This window comes from Oncorhynchus mykiss, chromosome 8 (assembly GCF_057628025.1).
Source record: "Oncorhynchus mykiss isolate SJ-2025 chromosome 8, ASM5762802v1, whole genome shotgun sequence".
NCBI lineage: Eukaryota > Metazoa > Chordata > Actinopteri > Salmoniformes > Salmonidae > Oncorhynchus > Oncorhynchus mykiss.
In genome coordinates this window covers 26,707,270-26,732,973 of record NC_143029.1, presented here as the reverse complement: position 1 = coordinate 26,732,973, position 25,704 = coordinate 26,707,270, and the positions used below count along the sequence as shown (strand labels likewise).

Sequence of the window (25,704 nt, the reverse complement as noted above, 5' to 3'; positions counted from 1 at the left end):
CATTATGGCCAAACAGTTCTACTTTTGTTTCATCAGATCAGAGGACATTTCTCCAAAAAGTATGATCTTTGTCCACATGTGCAGTTGCAAACCGTAGTCTGGCTTTTTTATGGCGGTTTTGGAGCAGTGACTTCTTCCTTGCTGAGCGGCGTTTCAGGTTATGTTGATATAGGACTTGTTTTACTGTTTTACTTTTGTACCTGTTTCCTTCAGCATCTTCACAAGGTCCTTTGCTGTTATTCTGGGATTGATTTGCACTTTTCGCACCAAATATGTTCATCTCTAGGAGACAGAACGCATCTCCTTCCTGAGCGGTATGACGGCTGCGTGATCCCATGGTGTTCATACTTGCGTACTAATGTTTGTACAGATGAACGTGGTACCTTCAGGCGTTTGGAAATTGCTCTCAAGGATGAACCAGACTTGTGGAGGTCTGCATTTTTTTTCCTGAGGTCTTAGCTGATTTCTTTTGGTTTTCCCATCATATCAAGCAAAGAGGCACAGAGTTTGAAGGTAGGCCTTGAAATACATCCACAGGTACACCTCCAATTTACTAAAATTATGTTAATTAGCGTATCAGAAGCTTCTAAAGCCATGATATTATTTTCTGGAATTTTCCAAGCTGTTAAAAGGCACATTCAACTTAGTGTATGTAAACTTCTGACCCACTGGAATTTTAATACTGTGAATTATAAGTGATATAATCTGTCTGTAAACAATTGTTGGAAAAATTACTTGTCATGCACAAAGTAGATGTCCTAACCGACTTATCTATAGTTTGTTAACAAAACATTTGTGAAGTGGTTGAAAGACGAGTTTTAATGACTCCAACCTAAGTGTATGTAAACTTCCGACTTCAGCTGTATATGTTGTGTAATTTGTTTGATGTTACTTGTTAGATATTACTGCACTGTCAGAGCTAGAAGCACCAGCATTTCCTTACACCCTCAATAACATCTGCTCATCACGTGTTTGTGACCAATAAAATTAGATTTGATTTTAATAGGATTTTTGTCATGAGATGCTGGATTGTTCCCTTCCATACTGCAGTGTTTGATCTAATTCATTCCGGAATTTTCTTTCTTCTTCTGTTATTTAAATGAAGGGGAATATGAATTATTATAGACAACCCACAACATGATCTTACATTATTTCCAGACCACTGTAATTATTTGTAATTGTTTTAGGAGAATGAGTTTTAAAATGAAATCTTTCAACCTCATGCTTCATTGTATTGGTAGCCATACATGATTTCAGATTAAACATTGCTATGGTGAAATGTACAATAAATAAGCAATTTGAATGACCTGTATATTGAATTTCATTTAATTAAATTATTTTTCCTTGAACTAAAATTCAATTAAAATTCTTATTTCTGTGGAGTGTGAATTCAAATGTAATTCAAATGTAAGAATTGAATTGGAATCAAAGAGCAATTTGCAACTCAATTCATAATCGACCCCAACCCTGATGGTTAGGCAACATCGATACTGTAACAATTGTATATTTACACGCAAAATTAGACAACAAGAGATGTGCGTTTCCCACCCATTTAGCAACCCAGACCCAGCTAAGTGGAACCCAAGCACATCACGCCCCAGTCGCCGTCAGAACAGCATTGAGTGTTACACTGCAAATTTATTAGCTGACCACTTTCTTCTCTATGTCCCGCATCATCTTTCAAAATAAAGAACATTTAAAATAACATTTTCTACCTCAACTCATAAGCCATGGCTGGGAACTTCTGGCAGAGCTCGCATTAGTAAGTATTCTGTCCGAACGTGATGTATTAGGACTATGAATGGGAAAGAAACCATTGATTTGGGGCCTAGCTAGAGTTAGCAAGCTACCTAACTTCAGCTTGTCCGCACACTCTAGTCTTATATTATGTCAGTATTAGTGTCCCGGACGAACATTTAGTGGTAATTTTTCTTAGTGTTAATTAGCTAGATATGAATGCTGAGATTTATTTGTAGAGCCAGCTAACTATTTTTTGTGCCTCTAGCGAGCTGGCTTGACAGCGTAGCCACACTGACATTAACTTTGTGCGCAGGTCATCAAGGCATTTTTGTGTTATTGTTTATTTCTGACGCACCGCTCTCAGATTTCCTATCAGCAGTTTTGTTGTTATGATACTGTGTGTATGAGAGGGCTCGTTGTGGTTGATTGTCTCTCTTTCACTAGTCTGCAGTGGGTCCTGGACAAGCAGGACCTGATGAAGGAGCGTCAGAAGGACATCAAGTTCATGTCTGAGGAAGACTACTGGAAACTGCAGATCTTCTTTGCCAATGGTATTTCATCAGACTCATATGCTATGATAAATCTGTTTTTGTGGGAGAATGGTTTTACTGTTAGGGAAATGGTACAATGTCGCAACATTAATTACCCTCAAATCTCATTTGACACTACTCCTAGCAATAACCGGCAACAATTGTCTATATTTACATTTGAGTCATTTAGCAGGAGCAATTAGGGTTAAGTGCCTTACTCAAGGGCACATGGACAGATTCACCTTTCGATTATGGGCCCAACGCTCTTAACCGCTAGGCTACCTCTTCATACACTACATGATCAAAAGCTTGTTGAATATCTCATTCCAAAATTATGGACATTAATATGGCATTGGTCCCCCCCTTTGCTGCTATAACAGTTTCCACTCTTCTGGGAAGGCTTTCCACTAGATGTTGGAATTAGAGGTCAACTGATTAATCGGAATGGCCGATTTAATTAGGGCCGTTTTCAAGTTTTTATAACAATTGGAAATCGGCATTTTTGGACACCGATTGAATTTTTTTAAAATTATTATTATTTTTTACACCTTTATTTAATCTTTATTTAACTAGGCAAGTCAGTTAAGAACACATTCTTATTTTCAACGACGGCCTAGGAACGGTGGGTTAACTGCCTCGTTCAGGGGCAGAACGACAGATTTTCACCTTGTCAGCTCGGGGGATTCAATCTTGCAACCTTACAGTTAACTAGTCCAATGCTCTAACCACCTGATTACATTGCACTCCACGAGGAGCCTGCCTGTTACTCGAATGCAGTAAGCCAAGGTAAGTTGCTAGCTAGCATTAAACTTATCTTATAAAAAAACAATCAATCAATCATAATCACTAGTTAACGGCACATGGTTGATGATATTACTAGTTTATCTAGTGTGTCCTGCGTTGCATATAATCGATGCGGTGCGTATCGGTGCTCCAATGTGTGCCTAACCATAAACACCAATGCCCTTCTTAAAATCAATACACAGAAGTATATATTTTTAAACCTGCATATTTAGCTAAAAGAAATCCAGGTTAGCAGGCAATATTAACCAGGTGAAATTGTGTCCCTTCTCTTGCGGTCATTGCACGCAGAGTCAGGGTATATGCAACAGTTTGGGCCGCCTAATTTGCCAGAGTTTTACATAATTATGACATAACATTGAAGGTTGTGCAATGTAACAGGAATATTTAGATTAATGGATTCCACCCCTTAGATAAAATATGGAACGGTTCCGTATTTCGCTGAAAGAATAAACGTCTTGTTTTTGAGATGATAGTTTTCGGATTCAACCATATTAATGACCTACGGCTCATATTTCTGTGTGTTATGTTATAACTCAGTCTATGATTTGATAGAGCAGTCTGACTGAGCGGTGGTAGGCAGCAGCAGGCTCGTAAGCATTCATTCAAACAGCACTTTTGTGCGTTTTGCCAGCAGGTCTTTGTTGTGCGTCAAGCATTGCTCTGTTTATGACTTCAAGCCTATCAACTCCCGAGATTAGGCTCGTGTAACCATTGTGAAATGGCTAGCTAGTTAGCGGGGTGCGCGTTAATAGCGTTTCAAACTTCACTCGCTCTGAGACTTGGAGTGGTTGTTCCCCTTGCTCTGCATGGGTACCGCTGCTTCGAGGGTGGCTGTTGTCGTTGTGTTCCTGGTTCGAGCCCAGGGAAAGAGCGAGGAGAGTGACGGAAGCTATACTGTTACACTGGCAATACTAAAGTGCCTATAAGAACATCTAATAGTCAAAGGTTAATGAAATACAAATGGTATAGAGAGAAATAGTCCTATAATTTCTATAATAACTACAACCTAAAACTTCTTACCTGGGAATATTGAAGACTCATGTTAAAAGGAACCACCAGCTTTCACATGTTCTCATGTTCTGAGCAAGGAACTTAAATGTTAGCTTTCTTACATGGAACATATTGCACTTTTACTTCTCCAACACTTGGTTTTTGCATTATTTAAACAAAATTGAACATGTTTCATTATTTATTTGAGGCTAAATTGATTTTATTGATGTATTATATTAAGTTAAAATAAGTGTTCATTCAGTATTGTTGTAAGTGTCATTATTACAAATAAATAAAAAATTTGGGCGATTAATCTGTATAGGCTTTTTTTGGTCCTCCAATAACCGGTATCGGTATAGGCGTTGAAGAATCATAATCGGTCAACCTCTAGTTGGAACATTGCTGCGGGGACTCGCTTACATGCTTCCACAACAGCATTAGTGAGGTTGGGTACTGATGTTGGGTACTGATTAGGCCTGGCTAGCAGTCGGCGTTCCTATTCATCCCAAAGGTGTTCGATGGGGTTGAGGTCAGGGCTCTGTGCAGGCCAGTCAAGTTCTTCCACACCGATCTCGACAAACCATTTATGTATGGATCTCGCTTTGTGCACGGGGGCATTGTCATGCTGAAACAAAGTTTGAAGCACAGAATCATCTAGAATGTCATTGTATGCTGTAACATTAAGATTTCCCTTCACTGGAACTAAGGTTCCTAGCCCGAACCATGAAAAACAGCCCCAGACCATTATTCCTCTTCCACCAAACTTTACAGTTTGCACTGTGCATTCGTTGGACTGCCAAATGGTGAAGTGTGATTCATCACTCCAGAGAACAAGTTTCCTCTGCTCCAGAGTGTAATGGTGGTAACCTTTGCACCACTCCAGCCAGCGCGTGGCATTGCGCATGGTGATCTTTAGGCTTGTGTGCGGCTGCTCGGCCATGGAAACTCATTTCATGAAGCTTCTGACAAACAGTACAGATGTTGCTTCCAGAGGCAGTTTGGAACTCGGTAGTTCCCACATGCTTCAAGAGGGCCACCATTGTTCCTGTTCCCAAGAAAGCTAAGGTAACTGAGCTAAACGACTACCGCCCCGTAGCACTCACTTCCGTCATCATGAAGTGCTTTGAGAGACTAGTCAAGGACCATATCACCTCCACCCTACCTGACACCCTAGACCCACTCCAATTTGCTTACCGCCCAAATAGGTCCACAGACGATGCAATCTCAACCACACTGCACACTGCCCTAACCCATCTGGACAAGAGGAATACCTATGTGAGAATGCTGTTAATCGACTACAGCTCGGCATTTAACACCATAGTGCCCTCCAAGCTCGTCATCAAGCTCGAGACCCTGGGTCTCGACCCCGCCCTGTGCAACTGGGTACTGGACTTCCTGACGGGCCGCCCCCAGGTGGTGAGGGTAGGCAACAACATCTCCACCCCGCTGATCCTCAACACTGGGGCCCCACAAGGGTGCGTTCTGAGCCCTCTCCTGTACTCCCTGTTCACCCACGACTGCGTGGCCACGCACGCCTCCAACTCAATCATCAAGTTTGCGGACGACACAACAGTGGTAGGCTTGATTACCAACAACGACGAGACGGCCTACAGGGAGGAGGTGAGGGCCCTCGGAGTGTGGTGTCAGGAAAATAACCTCACGCTCAACGTCAACAAAACTAAGGAAATTATTGTGGACTTCAGGAAACAGCAGAGGGAACACCCCCCCTATCCACATCGATGGAACAGTAGTGGAGAGGGTAGTAAGTTTTAAGTTCCTCGGCGTACACATCACAGACAAACTGAATTGGTCCACCCACACAGACAGCGTCGTGAAGAAGGCGCAGCAGCGCCTCTTCAACCTCAGGAGGCTGAAGAAATTCAGCTTGTCACCAAAAGCACTCACAAACTTCTACAGATGCACAATCGAGAGCATCCTGTCGGGCTGTATCACCGCCTGGTACGGCAACTGCTCCGCCCACAATCGTAAGGCTCTCCAGAGGGTAGTGAAGTCTGCACAACGCATCACCGGGGGCAAACTACCTGCCCTCCAGGACACCTACATCACCCGATGTCACAGGAAGGCCATAAAGATCATCAAGGACAACAACCACCCGAGCCACTGCCTGTTCACCCCGCTATCATCCAGAAGGCGAGGTCAGTACAGGTGCATCAAAGCTGGGACCGAGAGACTGAAAAACAGCTTCTATCTCAAGGCCATCAGACTGTTAAACAGCCACCACTAACATTGAGTGGCTGCTGCCAACACACTGACTCAACTCCAGCCACTTTAATAATGGGAATTGATGGAAATGATGTAAAATATATCACTAGCCACTTTAAACAATGCTACCTAATTTAATGTTTACATACCCTACATTATTCATCTCATATGCATATACTGTACTCTATATCATCTACTGCATCTTTATGTAATACATGTATCACTAGCCACTTTAACTATGCCACTTTGTTTACATACTCATCTCATATGTATATACTGCACTCAATACCATCTACTGTATCTTGCCTATGCCGCTCTGTACCATCACTCATTCATATATCTTTATGTACATATTCTTTATCCCCTTACACTTGTGTCTATAAGGTAGTAGTTTTGGAATTGTTAGCTAGATTACTTGTTGGTTATTACTGCATTGTCGGAACTAGAAGCACAAGCATTTCGCTACACTCGCATTAACATCTGCTAACCATGTGTATGTGACAAATAAAATTTGATTTGATTTAGTGAGTGTTGCAATTGAAGACAGACAATTTTTACGCGCTTCAGCACTCAGCGGTCGCGTTCTGTGAGGTTTTGTGGCCTACCACTTTGTTGCTCCTGAAGGTTTCCACTTCACAATAACAGCACTTAAAGTTGTGGGCAGCTCTAGCAGGGCAGAAATTTGACAAACTGACTTGTTGGAAAGGTGTCATCTTATGACGATGCCGCGTTGAAAGTCAATGAGCTCTTCAGTATGGCCATCCTACTGTCAATGTTTGTCTATGGAGATTGCATGGCTGTGTGCTCGATTTTATACATCTGTCAGAAATGTGTGTGGCTGAAATAGCCGAATTCACTCATTTGAAGGGATGTCCACATACTTTTGTATATACAGTGCATTCAGAAAGTATAAAGACCCCTTCACTTTTTACACATTTTGTTACGTTACAGCCTTATTCTAAAATGTATTAAATTGTTCTACATACAATACCACATAACGACTAAGCAAAAACATGTTTTCGGAAATGTTTGCAAGTTTTCATCCAAAAAAAAAAAAACTGATGTCACATTGGTAGCGATTACAGCCTCAAGTCTTCTTGGGTATGATGCTACAAGCTTGGGAGTTTTCTCCCATTCTTCTTTGCAGATCCTCTCAAGCTCTGTCCAGTTGGATGGGGAGTGTCGTTGCCCAGCTATTTTCAGGTCTCTCCAGAGATGTTTGATCAGGTTCAAGTCCGGGCTCTGGCTGGGCCACTCAAGACATTCAGTGAATTGTCCTGAGGCCAGTCCTGCATTGTCTTGACTGTGTGTTTAGGGTCATTGTCCTGTTGGAAGGTGAACCTTCACCCCAGTCTGAGGTCCTGAGCGCTCTGGAGTAGGTTTTCATCAAGGATCTTTCTGTACTTTGCTCCATTCATCTTTCCCTCGATCCTGACTAGTCTCCCAGTCCCTGCCGCTGAAAAACATCCCCACAGCATGATGCTGCCACCACCATGTTTCACCGTAGGGATGGTGCCAGTTTTCTTCCAGACGTGATGCTTTGCATTCAGGACAATTAGTTAAATCTTGGCTTCATCAGACCAGAGAATCTTGTTTCTCCTGGTCTGAGGTGTCTTTTGGCAAACTCCAAGCGGTCTGTCATGTGCCTTTTACTGAGGAGTGGCTTCAGTCTTGCGACTCTACCATAAAAGCCTGAGTGCTGCAAGATGGTTGTCCTTCTGGAAGGTTCAACCATCTCCATGGAGGAACTCTGGAGCACTGTCAGAGTGACCATCGAGATCTTGGTCACCTCCCTGACCAAGGCCCTTCTCCCCCAATTGCTCAGTTTGGCCAGCTCTAGGAAATCTTGGTGGTTCCAAACTTATTTCATTTAAGAATGATGGAGGCCACTGTGTTCTTGGGGACCTTCAGTGCAGCAGATATTTTTTGGTACCATTCACCAAATCTGTGCCTTGACACAATCCTGTCTTGGAGTTCTATGGACAAATCTTTTGACCTAATGGCTTGGTTTTTGCTCTAACATGCACTGTCAATTGTGGGAGCCTATATAGACAGGTGTGTGCCTTTCCAAATCATGTCCAAGCAATTGAATTTACCACAGATGGACTCCAATCAAGTTGTAGAAATGGCTCAAGGATTATCAATGGAAACAGGATGCACCTGAGCTCATAGCAAAGGGTCTGAATACTTATATAAATAAGGTATTTCTGTTTTTTTATTTTTAATACATTTGCTAAATAAATCTAAACCTGTTTTTGCTTCGTCATTGTGGGGTATTGTGTGTAGATTGATGAGGAAAATGTTTTATTTAATCTATTTATAATAAGGCTGTAATGTAACAATGTGGATAAAGTCGAGGGGTCTGAATACTTTCCGAGTGCACTGTACAGTGTCAATTGTCTTGTAAGGTTGCTGTTTGACGCAATTGAGGTTAGATGTGCTTTGTGTTCAATGTATTGTTCTGTTCCAGTGATCCAGGCACTGGGGGAACACCTGAAGCTCCGCCAGCAGGTCATTGCTACAGCAACCGTCTACTTCAAACGTTTCTATGCCAGGTGCTTATGCCATTTTCATAACAACAACACTGTGTTCTATTCATCAGCTAATTATAAATGGCACTAGGGGAGCATTGTATAATATCTACAGTGCCACCACATGCGCCTAAATATTTTGCTGTATGACCTGGAATTGTAATTTAGAAAAAAAATACCCAGATGATAATTGTTGGAATTATTATTTCACTGTACCGCAGCCCCTGAGTACCATGGAGAATACACTGAGCTCAGTTTTTCACCGTCATGCTTTCCCCATTACTACAAAGAAAACGACTTGTTACTTCAAATATTTTTAATTATGCTCCTACATTTTTCAACTTAGGCGCATACATTTTTTTTTTTTTTTAACGGTCTCTGGAGCCCTGAGCTTTGGGCCTCTTCCAAATCACTTTCTATCTCTCCCCCTCTTTCTCTCTCTCTTTCTTATTTCTTCCTCTGCAGGTACTCCCTGAAGAGTATAGACCCAGTGCTCATGGCTCCTACATGTGTGTTCCTTGCCTCCAAAGTGGAGGTATATATGGCCTGATATCCCACTGCCTTTCCAGTTTTCATAGTCTGTGTGGGAGTAGGGATAGGGTTAACTGGTAGGGTTAACTGCTCTGTAACATAGTCTTTGATAGTGCAATTCACCCCCATCCTACTCCATGACAGCATCCTCAAAGCCCTTCTGTTACTGTCTCTTCCAGGAATTCGGTGTTGTTTCAAACACTCGTCTGATCTCTGCAGCTACGTCTGTGTGTAAGTAAGGAGACCCGAAGCGTTTCCATTTAGATATGATCTTATATTTAAGATGACAAATACAATCTTGCTGTGGTACAAAAGCTACATTCATTCTGATGGGTTGCGTTCATTTGATGTCAAATCTAACAAGTGTTTTTGTTTTGTACAGTAAAAACAAGATTTTCCTATGCCTTCCCAAAGGAGTTCCCTTACAGAATGAACCATGTACGTCTGACCTAACCTTGCTGTTGAAATCATTTAGGGTGTGATGTATGAACAGTTCTTAGGCTAAACCATGTAGTATTTATTATGAAGTTAAATGATTGAATATAATTCATTATTGTAGCTAGATGTTATGATCATGTTGCATTGTGGTGGGACCTATCTCTGACAACACACTCACTATATTGTGAAATATTTATACTTAAGCAATAAGGTGGTGTGGTATATGGCCAAAAAGGCTGTTCTTAAGCACGACACAACGCGGAGTGCCTGGATACAGCCCTTAGCCGTGGTTTATTGGCCATATACCACAAACCCTGGAGGTGCCTTACTGCTATTATAAACTGGTTACCAATGTAATTAGAACAGTAAAAAGTAATGTTTAGTTATACCCGTGTTATACGGTCTGATATACCTCTTTCACATATGTCTTTCAGCCAAACAGCATTGAGTGCTCGAACCACACAGTTTATACACCAGTAAGAGTCCTTTACGTTGTGTGTTGTAGTTAGGTATCAGTATGTTGGCATCTACGGAGACGCCACATTCCACAACTAGTGTTCGCAAGCCTATGGCAAAACTCCCATCGCCATGGGAGGTGATTTTGACCGTGGTCGGTTGCGTCTCCTCACCGGGGCGTATCTATCGCTGTGGCGCTAAGTGGAATACGATTGCAGCGCCGGTTATTTATCTACCGATTCCACGGAGTTACCAGGACCACGTTGGGGCTGTCCTAACACCTTGTAGACAATTATTGATTCTCTGATGGTGTGGCGCAATGAAGGAGGTGATTATTCACACGGTAGGGGTTCAGTTAGCAGAATGTTGTTATTCCCAGATACTGGAAATATTCCCAGATACTTCCCAGATAATAGAGAGAAAAGGGATACAAGTTGAGACTATGACACTGATATATTTATAAACTGAGTTTGCACTTCATTTGCTTTCCTCATTACAGGTATTAGAATGTGAGTTCTACCTACTAGAGCTCATGGTAAGTATAGAAGGTTTTTGTCTCTGTCACAATACATTCAATGCTAGATGTCATCCATTTGTTGGATGGATGGATTCATTAACTGATTTCATGCGTTTTCCAGGACTGCTGTTTGATAGTATATCACCCCTACAGACCCCTGCTGCAGTATGTGCAGGACATGGGGCAGGAGGACATGCTACTGCCATTGGCCTGGTATGTTTGTTTTTTTCTTTGTTTGCGGGAGCATGTATTGATTTGATATGAGAATATTGAAACACTGTCTTATTTCTCTACAGGAGAGTAGTGAATGACACGTATAGGACAGACCTCTGTTTGCTCTACCCTCCCTTCATGATCGCACTAGGTAAGACACCCCGTCAGGCCTCTCACATTTCCTACTAGTAGATTCAGCTCAATAAAATATAGGTGAGGTGTTACACACATTCTTCCCCCTGCATCCACAGCATGTCTGCATGTTGCCTGTGTGGTGCAGCAGAAAGACGCCAGGCAGTGGTTTGCTGAGCTCTCTGTCGACATGGAGAAGGTACGGCCACACAAAACAAATGGCATATTAATACATCAATCGGAGGGGAAAGCTGATTGTCTGTGCGGTAACGTATATGCTCTGCTCAGATCCTGGAGATCATCCGAGTCATCCTGAAGCTGTACGACCAGTGGAAGAATTTTGACGACAGGAAGGAAATGGCTGCAGTGCTCAACAAGATGCCTAAACCCAAGCCGCCTCCCAACAGGTACAGAGATCTATCCTAATCTCACCTTAGTGTTCCACCTATATACTGTTAACATGACCCATTCACTTCCTGTCTCAACTAACTGTTTTCTGTTTTGTTTGTGTACCAGTGAGAATGACCAGAGCTCCAGTGGAAACCAGAATAACTCTTACATCCAGTCATAGGCAATGGGACGTCCACCTCGGCTCATGTATGATAACTCATCAGATGGCCACAGGAATGCTGGCATTAGCCAATTGGCGGCAGCAGTCCTGTGTTTCCATCCCTCAACAGTTAAAGGGCGCGTTCCTGTGCCCAGGTGTTGCTAACGCATGGCAGATCTTAAAACACCTGGATAGGTATTTTATGTATCAGCTAACCACATGTTATAGCAATATAGTGCCCAATCGGCACAGTCGATGACTGCAACCATTGGTTGATGCATTCAACGTCTGAGCAGGGGAACGCGACCAAAACCTTATGGACCCAACTGTGAGAAACAGGAGGATGTAGTGAGGGAGGGGGGGACTATGAGTTGTGATGATCCTGACTTCCTTGAAACACTCTCGGGGAACAATCATATAATATGGAGCTCCGTGGGGCCAGAGAACTTGATCATTAGTGATTGTGATGTGTGAGTTGCCCATTTGGCAGTGTCTTCATTCCTCAGGGAGAATAGTAGTCCTTTTTACTGGTATCGCTAAGATGACTGGACCCTGTACTGTTTGAGATGCGTTCTGAAAGGATGTAAGTCTGTTCGATTGTGTGACCCGATTGGATGTCCTGTTATCTAAGATCTACGTTGATTGGTTACAGAGCTTAGCAGGTGAATTCATGGGGGAGAATGGAATTTCTGGGGGTATACCCGCTAGATTCAAGTGTCTTCATTACCTGTTACATCTCCAGCCTTTGTAAATAGCTTTACTCATGTCTTTCATTTCATTGTTTGTGTTTTACTTGATTGGGCAAATTTGCTTGGGTAGAAATCATGAAATGTATTTGCTGTCTGCTTTAAGTAAAACTGCTCAAATGTGTTTACTATCATGATGTTATTAGCCTGCAACAAAAACGTTTTATTTTTTATTCTGCTTTTTTTATGTGGAGAATTGTTAGGACCACATTTTTGGTGGGGAAGGCAGGTGGATATTTAGCTGTGTGTTCTTGATTGCATATTGAATCAGTCCTACACAAGCCAGGGTCCAATGTTTTCTGTCTGCATGTACCACGTATTTAATCAAATTGAAGTGTCACAATACGTTTGTGTGCATATTTACTTGTAGATATTGATATATTTTCTGTACAGTAATACAGTGGGAGTTGTGTGTGTGAGAGGTTGTTTCTCTTGGTTTCTCTGATATGTACGTGTTCATCTGTGTCCAGAACTGGGTGCTTGAATGCCTTACAAAATAAGCTGTTTATCAAGGTAATAAGACTTACGAGCACACTGTCCTATTGCAGGGAAGTTATGTTTTTTGTTTGTTTTTGGGGGGGTGTATATATTAGTGGTCCCTTTGGGTGCATCCCAATAGTCCGAAGTGAATTCCTCTCCTTGTTATCGGTTGCTTCATATACACTGATGCGAAGTAAATCTAGATGAAATCAGGCTGTTGGTGGTTGTGCTCCATATTACTTTCACATACCGGCTGTTTGCAAGTCATGAAAGATAAAGGAGAGCGAGGATCCAGCTTTTAGACTATTGAGATACAGCCTTTTACCTCAGAGTTCCCTTCCCCTTTACAGGCTCCATCATGTATCATATGTGTTTACTTGACTGACTGGGATTAGCCTACTAAGGTTTTCCCCCTGTCTCTATAGAAACACAACATGAATGTGTGGTTTATAAAGTATTGGCTATTACTTGAACTGTATTTCTTTTTGAAAATCTATTGTGGTAATAAAATGAATATTGCAGTAACCAAATGGGTTGATGCAGCTATAGCTCCTTCTTTGCACGACTGAATGTGTTATATTATTTGTGTTTCAGGGGCATTCAGCTGTTGCCTGACGCATGACCATCCTGACCGACCCGTTCTCGTTTCGCTTCACTTCACTCAAAATATTCAAATCAATGTTTATTGGTCGGTACCCATATTTGCAAATATTATCGTGGGTGCAGCGTAATGCTTGTGTTTCTAGCTCCAAAGTGAAGTAATGCCAAACAATACAGACATAATCCAAAAATAAATACATTAATTAATCGGTAAAGCGAAACCGACTATAAACTCGCGAGACTTCAGGATGGTTTTAGGCCTACGCTACGAGGCTAACTCAGTTGTATAGGCTACCCTACATTCTAGTGTTGCCTGGATTTAATTTTGTAATGGTCTAAAAGTTTCTAGAACTACTGATCATCTTGCAACAAATAAAAGTCATAGGCTACACCACCATACAATAGTTAGGCCTATATGACTTTAGTAGAGTAGCCTATGCTATTGCCATTGAGTAGCCTATGCTATTGCCCAACTGATCGCAAAAACAGAGTTTCAAAGGTACAGCTATCGTGACGTCACTTATCCGCGGCAGAGTGAGAGAGCGGCGACGATCGGCTGCGGAGGATACCGACCCCGCAGCGGGGACGGGACAACCGCCAGGCGAGATGGCCCCTATCCCTTTCTTCCTTGCATCCCGCATCGCAACGACCCCTTTGCACGCATGAAGCCCCCGTTGATGAAGCCAAAACCGGCCAAAGCAAGGCAGAAAAAGGCCACTGAGAGAGAGAATGTACTGGCGCGTCGGGTTCGCCTGGACGCGCTCGTTTGTGGTTGATCTTGGACGGAACCAGAACTTCTCCTTCGGCTTGTGCGGCTCCAATGAGCAGCTCTCGTTGTATGGGTACATCATCGCCTACCCTCTGCAGGACTACGGCGGGATCATGCCGCTCCTTGGGTCGGACTCGTGGTGGCGGAAAACGCTCTATCTGACCGGGGGCGCTCTGCTTGCCGCCGCTGCCTATCTACTGCACGAGCTGCTCGCCATCAGGTAGGCTTCCAAAATGAATGCAGCCTAACGGAGATTCCATGTTTGTCGCGTTATGGAAAGAAAATAAATTAACCAATGAATCACGCAAATGTTATTTATGCCTCTTCGTATTCCAGTGATTGTGGCTATTAGGACTAGATGTCAAATTAAAACCATCCATTGATTTGTTCATATGTAGCGTGAAGCCTGGTATTTGAGATATGTGTGTGTAAATACAATAAGATCATTTTCATTGCTGCAAAGGTTGACTCTTTTATTTATTTACGATTTCTCAAGGGCATGGGATGACAGGGCATGTGATATTGGCTAGATGGCTGTACCCAAGCCAAACATGTCTTCTCGTTTTCTGTCGAGTCGAGTCTTGCAGTATAGAAAAACATTGCGGTTGTGATAGAATGACCTTTACTAACCTCGCACTTGAGAGAAGTATACAGCTAAAATCCAGGCCCGGATATGTATTAGCTAACAGGAATTGACCATCTGTGACCGAAAACTGCAGCTTCGCAGTAGAATCCCTAGATTTTAGCTGAAATAACGTCTCGGGGAATTGAGTTTGGTCGCTGCGGTCCTTAAAAAAACATCTCGGGTTACCTGCAACGATAACCCCAAGGCCAACTCAGCTAGATAAACACACTCTTTCATAGATGGATGCGGGATTCGAGTTGAATTGACTTCACACCACACCAATAGAAATCATTGTGGCCTAAAGCTTGTTGTTGTATACACAGAAGGGCATTTTGATTGACTGTCTTGTTTTTTATTTTTTTATTATTATTATTATTTTACATGTGGCTAGCACTGTGTGTTTTCTCATAGCTCTTCTTTTTGCTCCGCCTGTACTCTATCTTAGAGACCCATTTTAAATCGATCTCTAAGTAGTTACTGTCTCATTTACTTTCCCTATATGTCATTACACCGAAGTGCTTTACATTCTATAGATAACTGGATCAATACGTTTGTTTTTTGATGTATGTGGGCATTTCAGCACCACTGCTAAATGGACAGCTCCTCAGTATTTCAGAACATGCGGTCCTAGTGTTTCAGCGCCTTCAAAGTAGTAGGCTACCTGTAAACAACTCCCTTTCAACTTTTTTCATTTAATAAGCCCCCTATTTGTGACTATGTTGGTCAGTACGAACGTGTAATAGGATCAGCTACAGTGACCATGATAATGTATTGCAATATTTCACTTGGCTGTGTCCTACTCGTTTTGACATTGTAGTGTCCCGGTGGCAATGGCGCCCTTGCCCGAGGAAAGTTTCAGCATGGGTATTGTGCAAAGCTCTCTATGATAGATAGCTGTAAAACGGGATCTACTGTAGCACCTGAGATTGTTATGTAAGATCTAAGAACATTTCCTTGATTATCTTCAAAGTACAATTTGATCATTAGCCTATAATCAACTCCAGATGTATGTAAAAGCGTGGAAGTGTCATGTGTGCACTATAGCCTACTAGGGGATCCAGATATCCAGAGATTTTAAAATAATGTACAGTGTGTTTGAATTGGGACATCAATTGCACTTCTACTTCGGAGTTGAGGGTTTGATTCCCACACATTTATTTTTTGATTTCCAATTAGTTCAAGACTGCAACTACCATCTCCCGTATGGACTCGGGAGAGGTGAAGTTCGAGAGCCATGTGTCCTCCAAAACACGACCTGCCAAGCCGCACTGCTTGCTTAACCCGGAAGCCAGCCGCACCAATGTGTCGTAGGAAATACCATACAGCTGGCGACCAAAGTGTGTCGCCAGCAAGGAGTTGCGCGATGGGTCAAGGACATCCCAGCTGGCCAAACCCTCCCCTAACCCAGACGACGCTGGGCCAGTTGCCTCATGGGTGTCGCAGTAGCGACACATCCCGGGATCGAACCCGGGTCTGTAGTGTCGCCTCTAGCCCTGTGATGTAGTGCCTTTGACCGCTGAGCCACTCGGGAGGCCTGCACACATATTTAATGAATATATGCACTAACCGTAAGTTGCTTTCAATAAAATGTATAAGAATGAGTGATTAGAATGTGGAGCTCAAACTGCCTTGCTCTGGCTGGTTCATAGGAAAGAACAGGAGCTGAACTCTAAAGATACCATCATCCTCCACCAGTTCTCCAGGCCAAAGAGTGGTGTCCCATCTCTCTCCCCCTTCTGCCTCAAGTTAGAGACCTACCTGCGCATGGTGGACCTGCCCTACCAGGTGTGTGTGTGTGTGTGTGTGTTTGTGTGTGAGAGAGAGATGGGGAGGGGGAGAGAGACAGAGAAAGAGAGAGTGATGTTTGGGTTGGTGCTTAGTTGAATTATTTGATGTAACTAACATGGTGTCATTTTCTATTGAAGAGTAACTGACCATTGAAATTCCTTCTTCCTCTTTCCTTTCTCTCTCTCCCTCTGTCATACAGAACTACTTTGATGGGAAGCTGTCTCCCCAGGGGAAGATGCCATGGATAGAGTACAACCAGGAGCAGGTGTCTGGTACAGAGTTTATCATCGACTTCCTGGAGGAGAAGCTGGGCGTGAGCCTCAACAAGAACCTCAGTCCCCCGGAGAAGGCTGTGTCCCAGGCTGTCACCAAGATGGTGGAGGAACACTTCTACTGGTGAGACACTTCCTGACACTACAGCAAGACATCCACTAGATGCTGCTCTGTTGGGAGACCTAATTTATTTGATACTGAGGGATAGGATGATAAACTAGTGAATGTGATTGGGTCGCAAACCATTACATCTGTCCCTTGAAACTCACAACCCTGGTGTTGCAAACTCCATGCTCCAACCAACTGTGCCATCGGGACCACACTTTATCAGCGTATGGATTTGAGATACTGTTGACCTAACGAACATCACGTCTGTGTGTGATGACAGGACCATAGCGTACTGTCAGTGGGTGGACAACCTGGAGGAGACCCAGAAGATGCTGGCAGTGAGTGGGCCACTGAGTGACCTACTCAAGTGGATCCTGAGTCGCCTGACTGGCAGCATCGTGAAGAGGGAGATGTACGGCCACGGGATTGGACGATTCACCAGGGAGGAGGTCTACGCTCTAATGGAGAAGGACATGCGGACGCTGGCCACCCTACTCGGTAGGGTGAGGGTATACTGTAGATAATCATTAAAATCACAATCCTACAGATCATCATCCCCATCTCATTTCACAAGGTACAGTCTGCAGCCTTACAAGCCTTGTAAATCTCATAACTAGGGCTAAGGCCAGCTGTAGGTTCCATTGTGATTTAATTAACTTACTTGGGTTTACAGTACTATGGCCAGTTTCAAGTGCTTAAAGGAGCATCCTTTTTATAACAAGATACATTGTCCAATTCTGTCCTCTTCTGGAGAAAGTAGGATACTACACCATGAGGACTAATTTCCAGTCAAAATTTTACCCCCATGTCCCTTGTTTCCATACAACATTCTTCTCGCCCCCTGATTCTTGGTGTTTTTCTGGGTAGGTGATAAGAAGTACCTGATGGGTCCTAAGCTGTCTATGGTGGATGCCACTGTGTTCAGCCATCTAGCCCCTGCCATGTGGACCCTGCCGGGCACAAGGCCAGAGCAACTCATCAAAGGTGAGTTTCACCAACAAGCCACATTGCGTGTCATGGTTAACATTACTCCCCAGAAAGGTCCTACATGGGTTCCAAAAAATAAGTTAGGGCAAGTTAGGGCAACAGTGAGGGAAATCACCCTACTTAAAAAGAAAGATAAGGAACCATTGTCATATGCAGATCTTACCGCCCAATATTCCTTTTGAATGTGGATTACAAAATCATTGCTAAAGTATTGGCTTTTGGCATACAAACAGTAATACAAAAGTTTATTCACTCAGATCAAACAATCTCTGCCATTTTTTTCAATATAATAAGTCAAACTAAAAACTTGAATGCTCCAAAAGTGTCAGTATCATTAGATGCTGAAAAAGCATTAGATAGGGTGGGATGGGCATATTTGGTGGCTGTCTTTAAAGTGTTTTGTTTTGGTCCGGCATTTATCTCCTGGATTGAGCTATTGTACAAATCCTCCAAAGCAGCGTGAAAGGGATGACCTTTGTCTAGTTATTTATTTTCTTTAGCCACAGAACCCCTAGCATGAATTTGAACTCATGGCTCAATCCGGGGAATAGAGATTGGTGGAGATCAACAGGTGATATCATTGTATGCAGATTACATTTGACTTTATTTATCTAAACCACAACATTCTCTGTCATTTATTTGACTTCTGTTAGACACATGTGTTGCTGTATCAGGATTCAAAGCGAATTTGGGAGAAAATTGAAATAATGCCCATTTCAAATTATGATTTCTCAAGCTTAGAAAGTACATTATTAAAATGAACAAAGATGCATATGACATACCTAGGTGTACTGATACCATGCAATCAGGAGGAGGCATGTCAAATCTAATATTTTATTTTACTAGATAAGATTGAGTCCAATGTTCAGAGACTGAGATCTCTCTCCACTTCTATGTTAGGTAGGGTCAACATAATCCAAAATGAATATATTACCAAGGTTGATGTATTTCAGGTCCTGCCATTTTCAATTCCATCCAACTTTTTAAATGAAATACATGGCCTGCTCTCCAACTTTATTTAAAATGGAAAGACCTCAAGAGTCAAATTGACTGTTTTACACTTACCCTATGCAGCTGGAGGTCTTGGACTACCTCATATGAAAATGCATTACTGGGCTGCACACCTGCCGTTCACTTAACAATGGACAGCAGACTATCCTGTGCATGGAGGAGTATCAAAGCCATAAATGTAATACCTTAGGATCTAAAATATATTCACTATTTCGGGTCCAAGAAAAAAACGGACAATCCAATGATTCTCCATTCAAAGACCCAATATTGCCAGGCGCCTTTATTTGGAACAACGTGTTTAATGACAACACCTTTAAGTCCTGGTTCCAAAGTGGCATCATGCATTTTGAACCTGTGTACTATGATGGATCTCTACTGTCTTTCAATCAACTGCAAGACAGATTTGGATTATCCAAGGCCGATTTCTTTAACTTCTTACAGAATAAATCGTATTCTGAAATCGTATTCAATTGCGTCAACAGAATCTGGATGTACCTAAGGCATCTAGCATAGAAGAAATATGCCAAAGAAGTTGATTTGCCAAGTTATGTGAAGGGTTGATTTGAAACTCTATATCTAAAGGATGAAATTGAGGAGAACCCTTGGTCACAGATATGTGCACATGCTAAAACCTGCTCCTACAACCTAAGACATAAACTACTGCAATTTAAGATAATTCATAGGACTTACTACACTCCTGCCGTAATGAATATAATGCACCCAGAAATGTCACATCTCTGTTGGATATGGAAAAAGCACAAAGGAACCCTATTGCCTATGCTGTGGTCTTCTGATAAAGTAATACCATTTTGGGATAATGCATGTTCTATCATTTCATTGTGTCTATGAATGTATATCCATCTATCTCTACGATTATGTCTGTTAGGAAATGTAAATATTGATGATCAATATCAGAGAAAGTTTTGTGATCTGTCCAATTGCTGCAAAAAAAAGTGGAACCCTCAATTGGAAGGCCTCATATTTACCTTCAATAACAAAGTGGAGGACTGAACAATCTAGCTACATAACGTTGGATTTTGTATATTATAACATTTAAAAAAAAAAACAGAAGTGTTTAAGGAAATTTGGAAATCATATGTTGATCACCTTGGGGAATGTGTTGTATAGTGGATGTTTTGTTTTTGTGTTGTTTGTGTGGTGATGTGGAAACACAAAATAACATTGTCAAATGTAAAAAAAAAAAACGGGAACAAACTGTGATGAGGAAGAAACCTTGACAGCAATCAGACTGGAATAGACTCCATCTTTATTGAATATAACACACCACATTTTGACCCATTCTCAGCTGAGCTTGTTGACCTTTGCCTTTGTGTTGACCTTTGACCCACCCTATCCGCTCCAGGCGAGCTGATTAACCTGGCCATTTACTGTGAGAGGATCCGCCGGCGCTTCTGGCCCGAGTGGTTCGTTGATCTGGAGGATTTCTGTTACGATGACACCACAGAGGACGACGACTCCCCGTCCAAACTCCAGGACCTGGGGCTCTACTCCCGTACAGACACCTTCCAGGACGAGGCCAGCCCTCCTCACACACACACAATCTCACCAGACAGTGACCTCACGGGCCACTCGCTCTGCGACTCGGACATGGACACAGAGTGCTCTGAGATGGAGCAGCTCAAGTGTTGACTGCCCTATGACACACACAAGACACACACACACCGCCTGGATGGGTCTCGTGCCCCCTCCCCCCCCCCCCTCCCCCTCCCCCCAAACACAATGCCCTGTACCTGTTGAGCAGGGAATAACTACTGGGGTGCATTTCTGTTGCCAGAGGCTGTTGTTTGTGTTAATGAGTGATGGATTCAGAGATTCTACACACACAATGGACTGCAGGAATTGAAAGACTGAATAGAGATAGAGAAGTAGAGAAAAAAAACAGAGTAAAATAGGAATAGAGAGAAAAACAGCCAAAGAGTGATAGAAAGAGGTAAAGATAACCCGATGGAGAAAAGAGTTGAGAAAAAGAAAGATCAGGAGTTAATGACGGCTTCGCTGAGAAACTCCTCTACCTGGGTGACATCAACGCCTGTTGCCCAGTTTTGCATTGTCGAGTTGTTGTTACCACGGCAACAACGTGGTGTGTGTTACCTGTGTCCCCCAATTTGAGATGCATTGTGTGTTTGACGTACTGACCCCTGTGACTTGCGTCCTTGCAAAATATGAATCATTCTATTGATATTATATTGATATGTCAGACACTGTTCAGACAAGATGCAGATGAGTGCAGTTCCATATAAATATGTAATCAGATCCCAAATCTGATTTAATATGAGTATATATAGTATAGATAGCCTGCTAATTACATATATGATCCCAATGTCATATAATGCAAATATGTGGTTCTCCCATACAACATCTCAGTGCTTGTTAAATATGACCAAACTACCTGGTGACCCCCAACTGACACTTTTCATCTGCAGTCAGGCCATTGAATATTTCCTCAATCCTTTTTAGAATAGTCTGATGTTATGGAGGAGTTGCAGATACTGTAGATTGGGGACATCTCAAAAGTCTAAAGTGGCTTCCTTTCCTCATCTCCTCTCTATAATCTGCACAGATCTGAAAACATTGGATAGGTGAAAGCAATATGGTGGATGCCTACTTGTCCAATTCTTCTTCCACTTGTCCAATTATTTCATAGTAGATGAAGAAAAGAAGAGGAGGAGAGGAAACTACTGGAGATCCTTAGTTGTGTGTACTTTTAGCCATTGAGGGCGGATGAAACAATCATGTAGAAATAGACTAGATAGACATGGAGTTGCATGGCTGATAGGTGCCAATGAAAATCACACTTTACCCTGCTGGTTATCTGTTATCTACGTTTCTACGCTGGCCTGTCTTAATGTTTACTGTGATGCAGTGTGTCTGTGCATATGTATGTACCTCAGGCCTGAGAAAGAGCACGAAGATGCAATAGATGAAAAGAACACTTAGGCTTTTGCTCAGCATCTCAGTTTTCATCACATATAGCTGGTCTGTCCACCCCCCTTTAAGAATGAATCTTATCTAGAAATAGAAGGAAGAGAATGGTCATTGTTGCTTTAAGCATCAATTCACTCTGTGCTAAGTATGAACCCACTACTATAATCCGCAGTTTTGGTTGCTAGTCTTACTTAATAGTAGGCTGTGTGGAACAGTGAAACAGTCTATTCTAATTAGCCTATTTCTGGTGTGTGTGTGGGGTGTAGAGTCATCGTACGTCATGTGTTGATTTCGAGGCGTACAACTTACAGGCATTCAGGCTGGGTGTTCACAGCTGAGCGTGCACAGAAGTGTACATATATAGATACAGATACATATATAGATACAGATAAAGATACACATAGTTACAGATACATATATAGACAAAGACACAGATACAGATATAGACACAGTTACAGATACGGACACAGATACAGATATAGACACAGTTACAGATACGGACACAGATACAGATATAGACACAGTTACAGATATAGACACAGTTACAGATATAGACACAGTTACAGATAAAGATACAGATAGTTACGGACACAGATACATATATAGACAAAGACACAGACACAGATAAGGACACATATACAGATAGATACAAATATAGGCACAGATACTGATAGACACAGATACATATATAGACAAAAAGCCACAGATTAAAAATATAGACACAGATACAGATACTGATAGACACAGATACATATATAGACAAAGACACAGATACAGATACGGACACAGATTAAAGATATAGACACAGATACAGATACTGATAGATACAGATACAGCCACAAACATAGAGACAGACACAGATACTGATACAAATACAAATATAGACACAGATACATATACAGATACTGATATATACATATACAGACACAGTTACAGATAGATACAGATACAGTAACAAACACAGATACATGTACATATACAGATACATACAGTAACAAACACAGATAAATGTACATATACAGATACTGATAGATACATATACAGCCACAGTTACAGATAGATACAGTAACAAACACAGATAAATGTACATATACAGATACTGATAGATACATATACAGCCACAGTTACAGATAGATACAGTAACAAACACAGATACATGTACATAAACAAATACTGATAGATACACATGGCCACATTAGACGTTACAGGGATCTCAACTTGGCAGGGCTCTCAACTTGTCTAATGGCAGCAGAGAATAGTTGTGAAGTAGTGTGGCTAGATTGGGTTCTCTAAGGAGGGAGGAGTGGTTAGTAATGCAAAGATGATAATACTGATTGTAATGGTAACGATGGTGATGCTGATGATGATTAAGATCCTCTACAAACCTTATTGCAACGTTAATTCTCCTGCACAATGAAAGTGCTCAAACCACATGTCGCCACGTCTGAGTACAAAACAGAGTCCGCCTCCATATGGGGGTACCATGGTGTGAATTTACACAGTGATACATAAGCCTTTGTGTATAGATGATGTATACCAGTCTGTCACTGTCTGTGTCACTCCCTATACCCTGTCTGCATGTTTCTTGCCTTCACTTATAAGAGCCAGGGGAGAGACACAGCCTTGGTGTTGGCCGCTTAAGCCAGTGCCAGCATATTATTTATGTATTTATATGTAGTCTACATGATTTATTTTCTATTTATTTGTTTTCTATTTGTTTTGTGTATTTATGGAGGGGATGTTATGAGGCATTATTTTTGCACTAATGTAATGTAGCTATTTATTTTCTTATATATTTTTGTACGTTTGTTCTAATACTGCCAATTCGGTTTTTAGTTTTTTGTTCAGATTCTCTCCTATTTGAACACGGTAACGAGTTGTGTTTTCGTTGTACGTCTATGTTGTGTGCAGTTGTCTTATTCTACTGGAACTGGGTTGCCATTGGTTTGTCAAAACTATGACGTAATCTCAATTTCAACCGTGGAATCGTGACATGTTAAAATAATGTTTGATGATTATGATTTGTTCCAGTAGACGTGTCAAACCCCTACTACCAATGGGCATGCTTAATGATGTCCCTTATCTAGTACACATCTATTCTCAGAACAAACCAAAAAACGATTGTGTCATCCTCATCCTACCATACCTCATCGCTTAGCTTTGTGCCAAGTGGAACGTTACCATTGACATAGGCTTTCCAGGGTCCTCTTTAGGATACTAGATAGAAGTTGCCCATGGTCACATATCTTGGATCAGCTGTCCCTCCTCTAATCTATACCTTAACCATGAGGGCCATGCAAAACTAACCTTAGATCAGTGTCTATGGCCAACTTTGTTCCACTCCGTTACAGATAGCAAAGGTCAGGGGTCAGAGTTCAGTCCTATTGTTTCACTTCCTTGTTGAGATCTGTGCTATTAGACTACTAGAGCCATATTACATAGTCAGTCTGTGTTGTGTGTGCTGAAACATGTGTGGACTCTCATAGTGTATACTGGATATAGGTGAGCAGAAAAAGAAAATGTGTATATGAGCTAAAAGAAAAACTCTGTAACATAATAGATAAGAACTTCCTATGAATGTATCACCACTAGAGATGAGTGGCTGTATGAAAAATAATTACTCCTAATATTTCATTAAATATAGCTGTGTTCATTTTACCATGCGTGATTTTGAAAAGAAAATGGCATTGGATTTGACCTGTTTTTAGTTTGTTATTATTGTTTTTTGGGGGGGTAACCTGTGTTTTGTTTTCTATTGTGTTCTACCTGTGTTTTTTTTTTTACTGTGGTTACCTGTGTTTTAGTTTGTATTGTGTTTTTGTTTCTATTGTGTTTTACCTTTGCATGATAGCAGATCTAGGATTGCTAACTCTGTCTATCAGTACTATACTGTCTGACTTTCTTTCTCTCTGTTGGTATCTCTCCCTCTCTCTCTTTCTCTCTCTCTCTGTCCCTCCCTCTCTGTTGGTCTCTCTCTATCTCTCTTTGCCCCCCTCTCTCTCTTTCCTTTTCTCTCTCTCTCTCTCTCTCTCTCTCTCTCCCTCTCTCTCTCTCTCTTAGTTCAGCATCTAGGGCTCAACGTCATACAACTCCATAGGTCCCCTAGACATATCTTATCATCACTTACTGTGATATACTGTGAGTATATCAATTTGTGTTATCACCCGCACATCTGTCTCAGTGTCCCTCTTAGTGTGCTAAGACAATACTAAGCCAAGCCAACAATATGAGAGGATTAGCCTGGTTGCCCATTTCTTTGTGTATGTATGTGTGAGGAGAGGGGGGTGCATGAGAGAAGGGTCTAAAACGGAGTGGGGAAAGACTGGGGGATGATGGGAAAGACCGAGATAGACAGGGAGAAAGGTAAAGACAGAGAGACAGACATACAGAAAGTTAAAGACAGAGAATAAGAGCTAAAGAATACAATTTGGAGGACTTTGGCTCATTTTCAGTCTGTGGCTGTATTGTGATTGAAATCCGTTAAGGGTCTCTCCACACAGACAGTGGGTAGCTCTCCTCTCTCATGTCTTGCCTCACTCTGTTTTGAAATGGGAAATCCAGTTCAGACAATGGCACTGGAGCAGCATCCTATTATTATAAAGCTCTGGTGAGTCAGAGATGGCAGACTACAGTGCTGGAGCCGGCGGCAGAGGACTCAGAGTGTGTGTGTGTGTGTGTGTGTGTGTGTGTGTGTGTGTGTGTGTGTGTGTGTGTGT

At 42.0% G+C, this 25,704-nt stretch overlaps 2 protein-coding genes across 2 annotated transcripts; both read left to right on the top strand.

Moving 5' to 3' along the window:
* The first annotated feature begins 1,576 nt into the window (after positions 1-1,576).
* On the top strand, positions 1,577-13,411 carry LOC110529700 (cyclin-C). Its single transcript, XM_021612146.3, has 12 exons — positions 1,577-1,762; positions 2,185-2,291; positions 8,758-8,842; positions 9,284-9,353; positions 9,529-9,580; positions 9,732-9,787; positions 10,743-10,778; positions 10,882-10,973; positions 11,057-11,124; positions 11,225-11,304; positions 11,394-11,512; positions 11,622-13,411. The coding sequence occupies exons 1-12, from the start codon at positions 1,731-1,733 to the stop codon at positions 11,674-11,676; spliced, it is 852 nt and encodes a 283-aa protein (XP_021467821.1). The 5' UTR covers positions 1,577-1,730; the 3' UTR covers positions 11,677-13,411.
* Positions 13,412-13,432: 21 nt separating this feature from the next.
* Positions 13,433-24,646, top strand: LOC110529220 (failed axon connections homolog). The gene is made up of 6 exons (XM_036985177.2): positions 13,433-14,470; positions 16,525-16,660; positions 16,863-17,059; positions 17,325-17,542; positions 17,912-18,028; positions 20,406-24,646. Exons 1-6 carry the CDS (start codon positions 14,211-14,213, stop codon positions 20,690-20,692), a joined length of 1,215 nt encoding a protein of 404 aa, XP_036841072.1. The 5' UTR covers positions 13,433-14,210; the 3' UTR covers positions 20,693-24,646.
* Positions 24,647-25,704: the final 1,058 nt, after the last annotated feature.

What these genes read in the sequence shown, in the direction of transcription:
- LOC110529700 (XM_021612146.3), top strand. Translation starts at nt 1,731, where the DNA reads ATGGCTGGGAACTTCTGGCAGAGCTCGCATTA. An exon ending in TCCTTGCCTCCAAAGTGGAG is followed by an intron (nt 9,354 to 9,528) that starts GTATATATGGCC and finishes TGTCTCTTCCAG; the next exon opens with GAATTCGGTGTTGTTTCAAA. An exon ending in TCTACCTACTAGAGCTCATG is followed by an intron (nt 10,779 to 10,881) that starts GTAAGTATAGAA and finishes TGCGTTTTCCAG; the next exon opens with GACTGCTGTTTGATAGTATA.
- LOC110529220 (XM_036985177.2), top strand. Translation starts at nt 14,211, where the DNA reads ATGTACTGGCGCGTCGGGTTCGCCTGGACGCGCTCGTTTGTGGTTGAT. An exon ending in TGGTGGACCTGCCCTACCAG is followed by an intron (nt 16,661 to 16,862) that starts GTGTGTGTGTGT and finishes TCTGTCATACAG; the next exon opens with AACTACTTTGATGGGAAGCT. An exon ending in GTGGAGGAACACTTCTACTG is followed by an intron (nt 17,060 to 17,324) that starts GTGAGACACTTC and finishes GTGTGATGACAG; the next exon opens with GACCATAGCGTACTGTCAGT.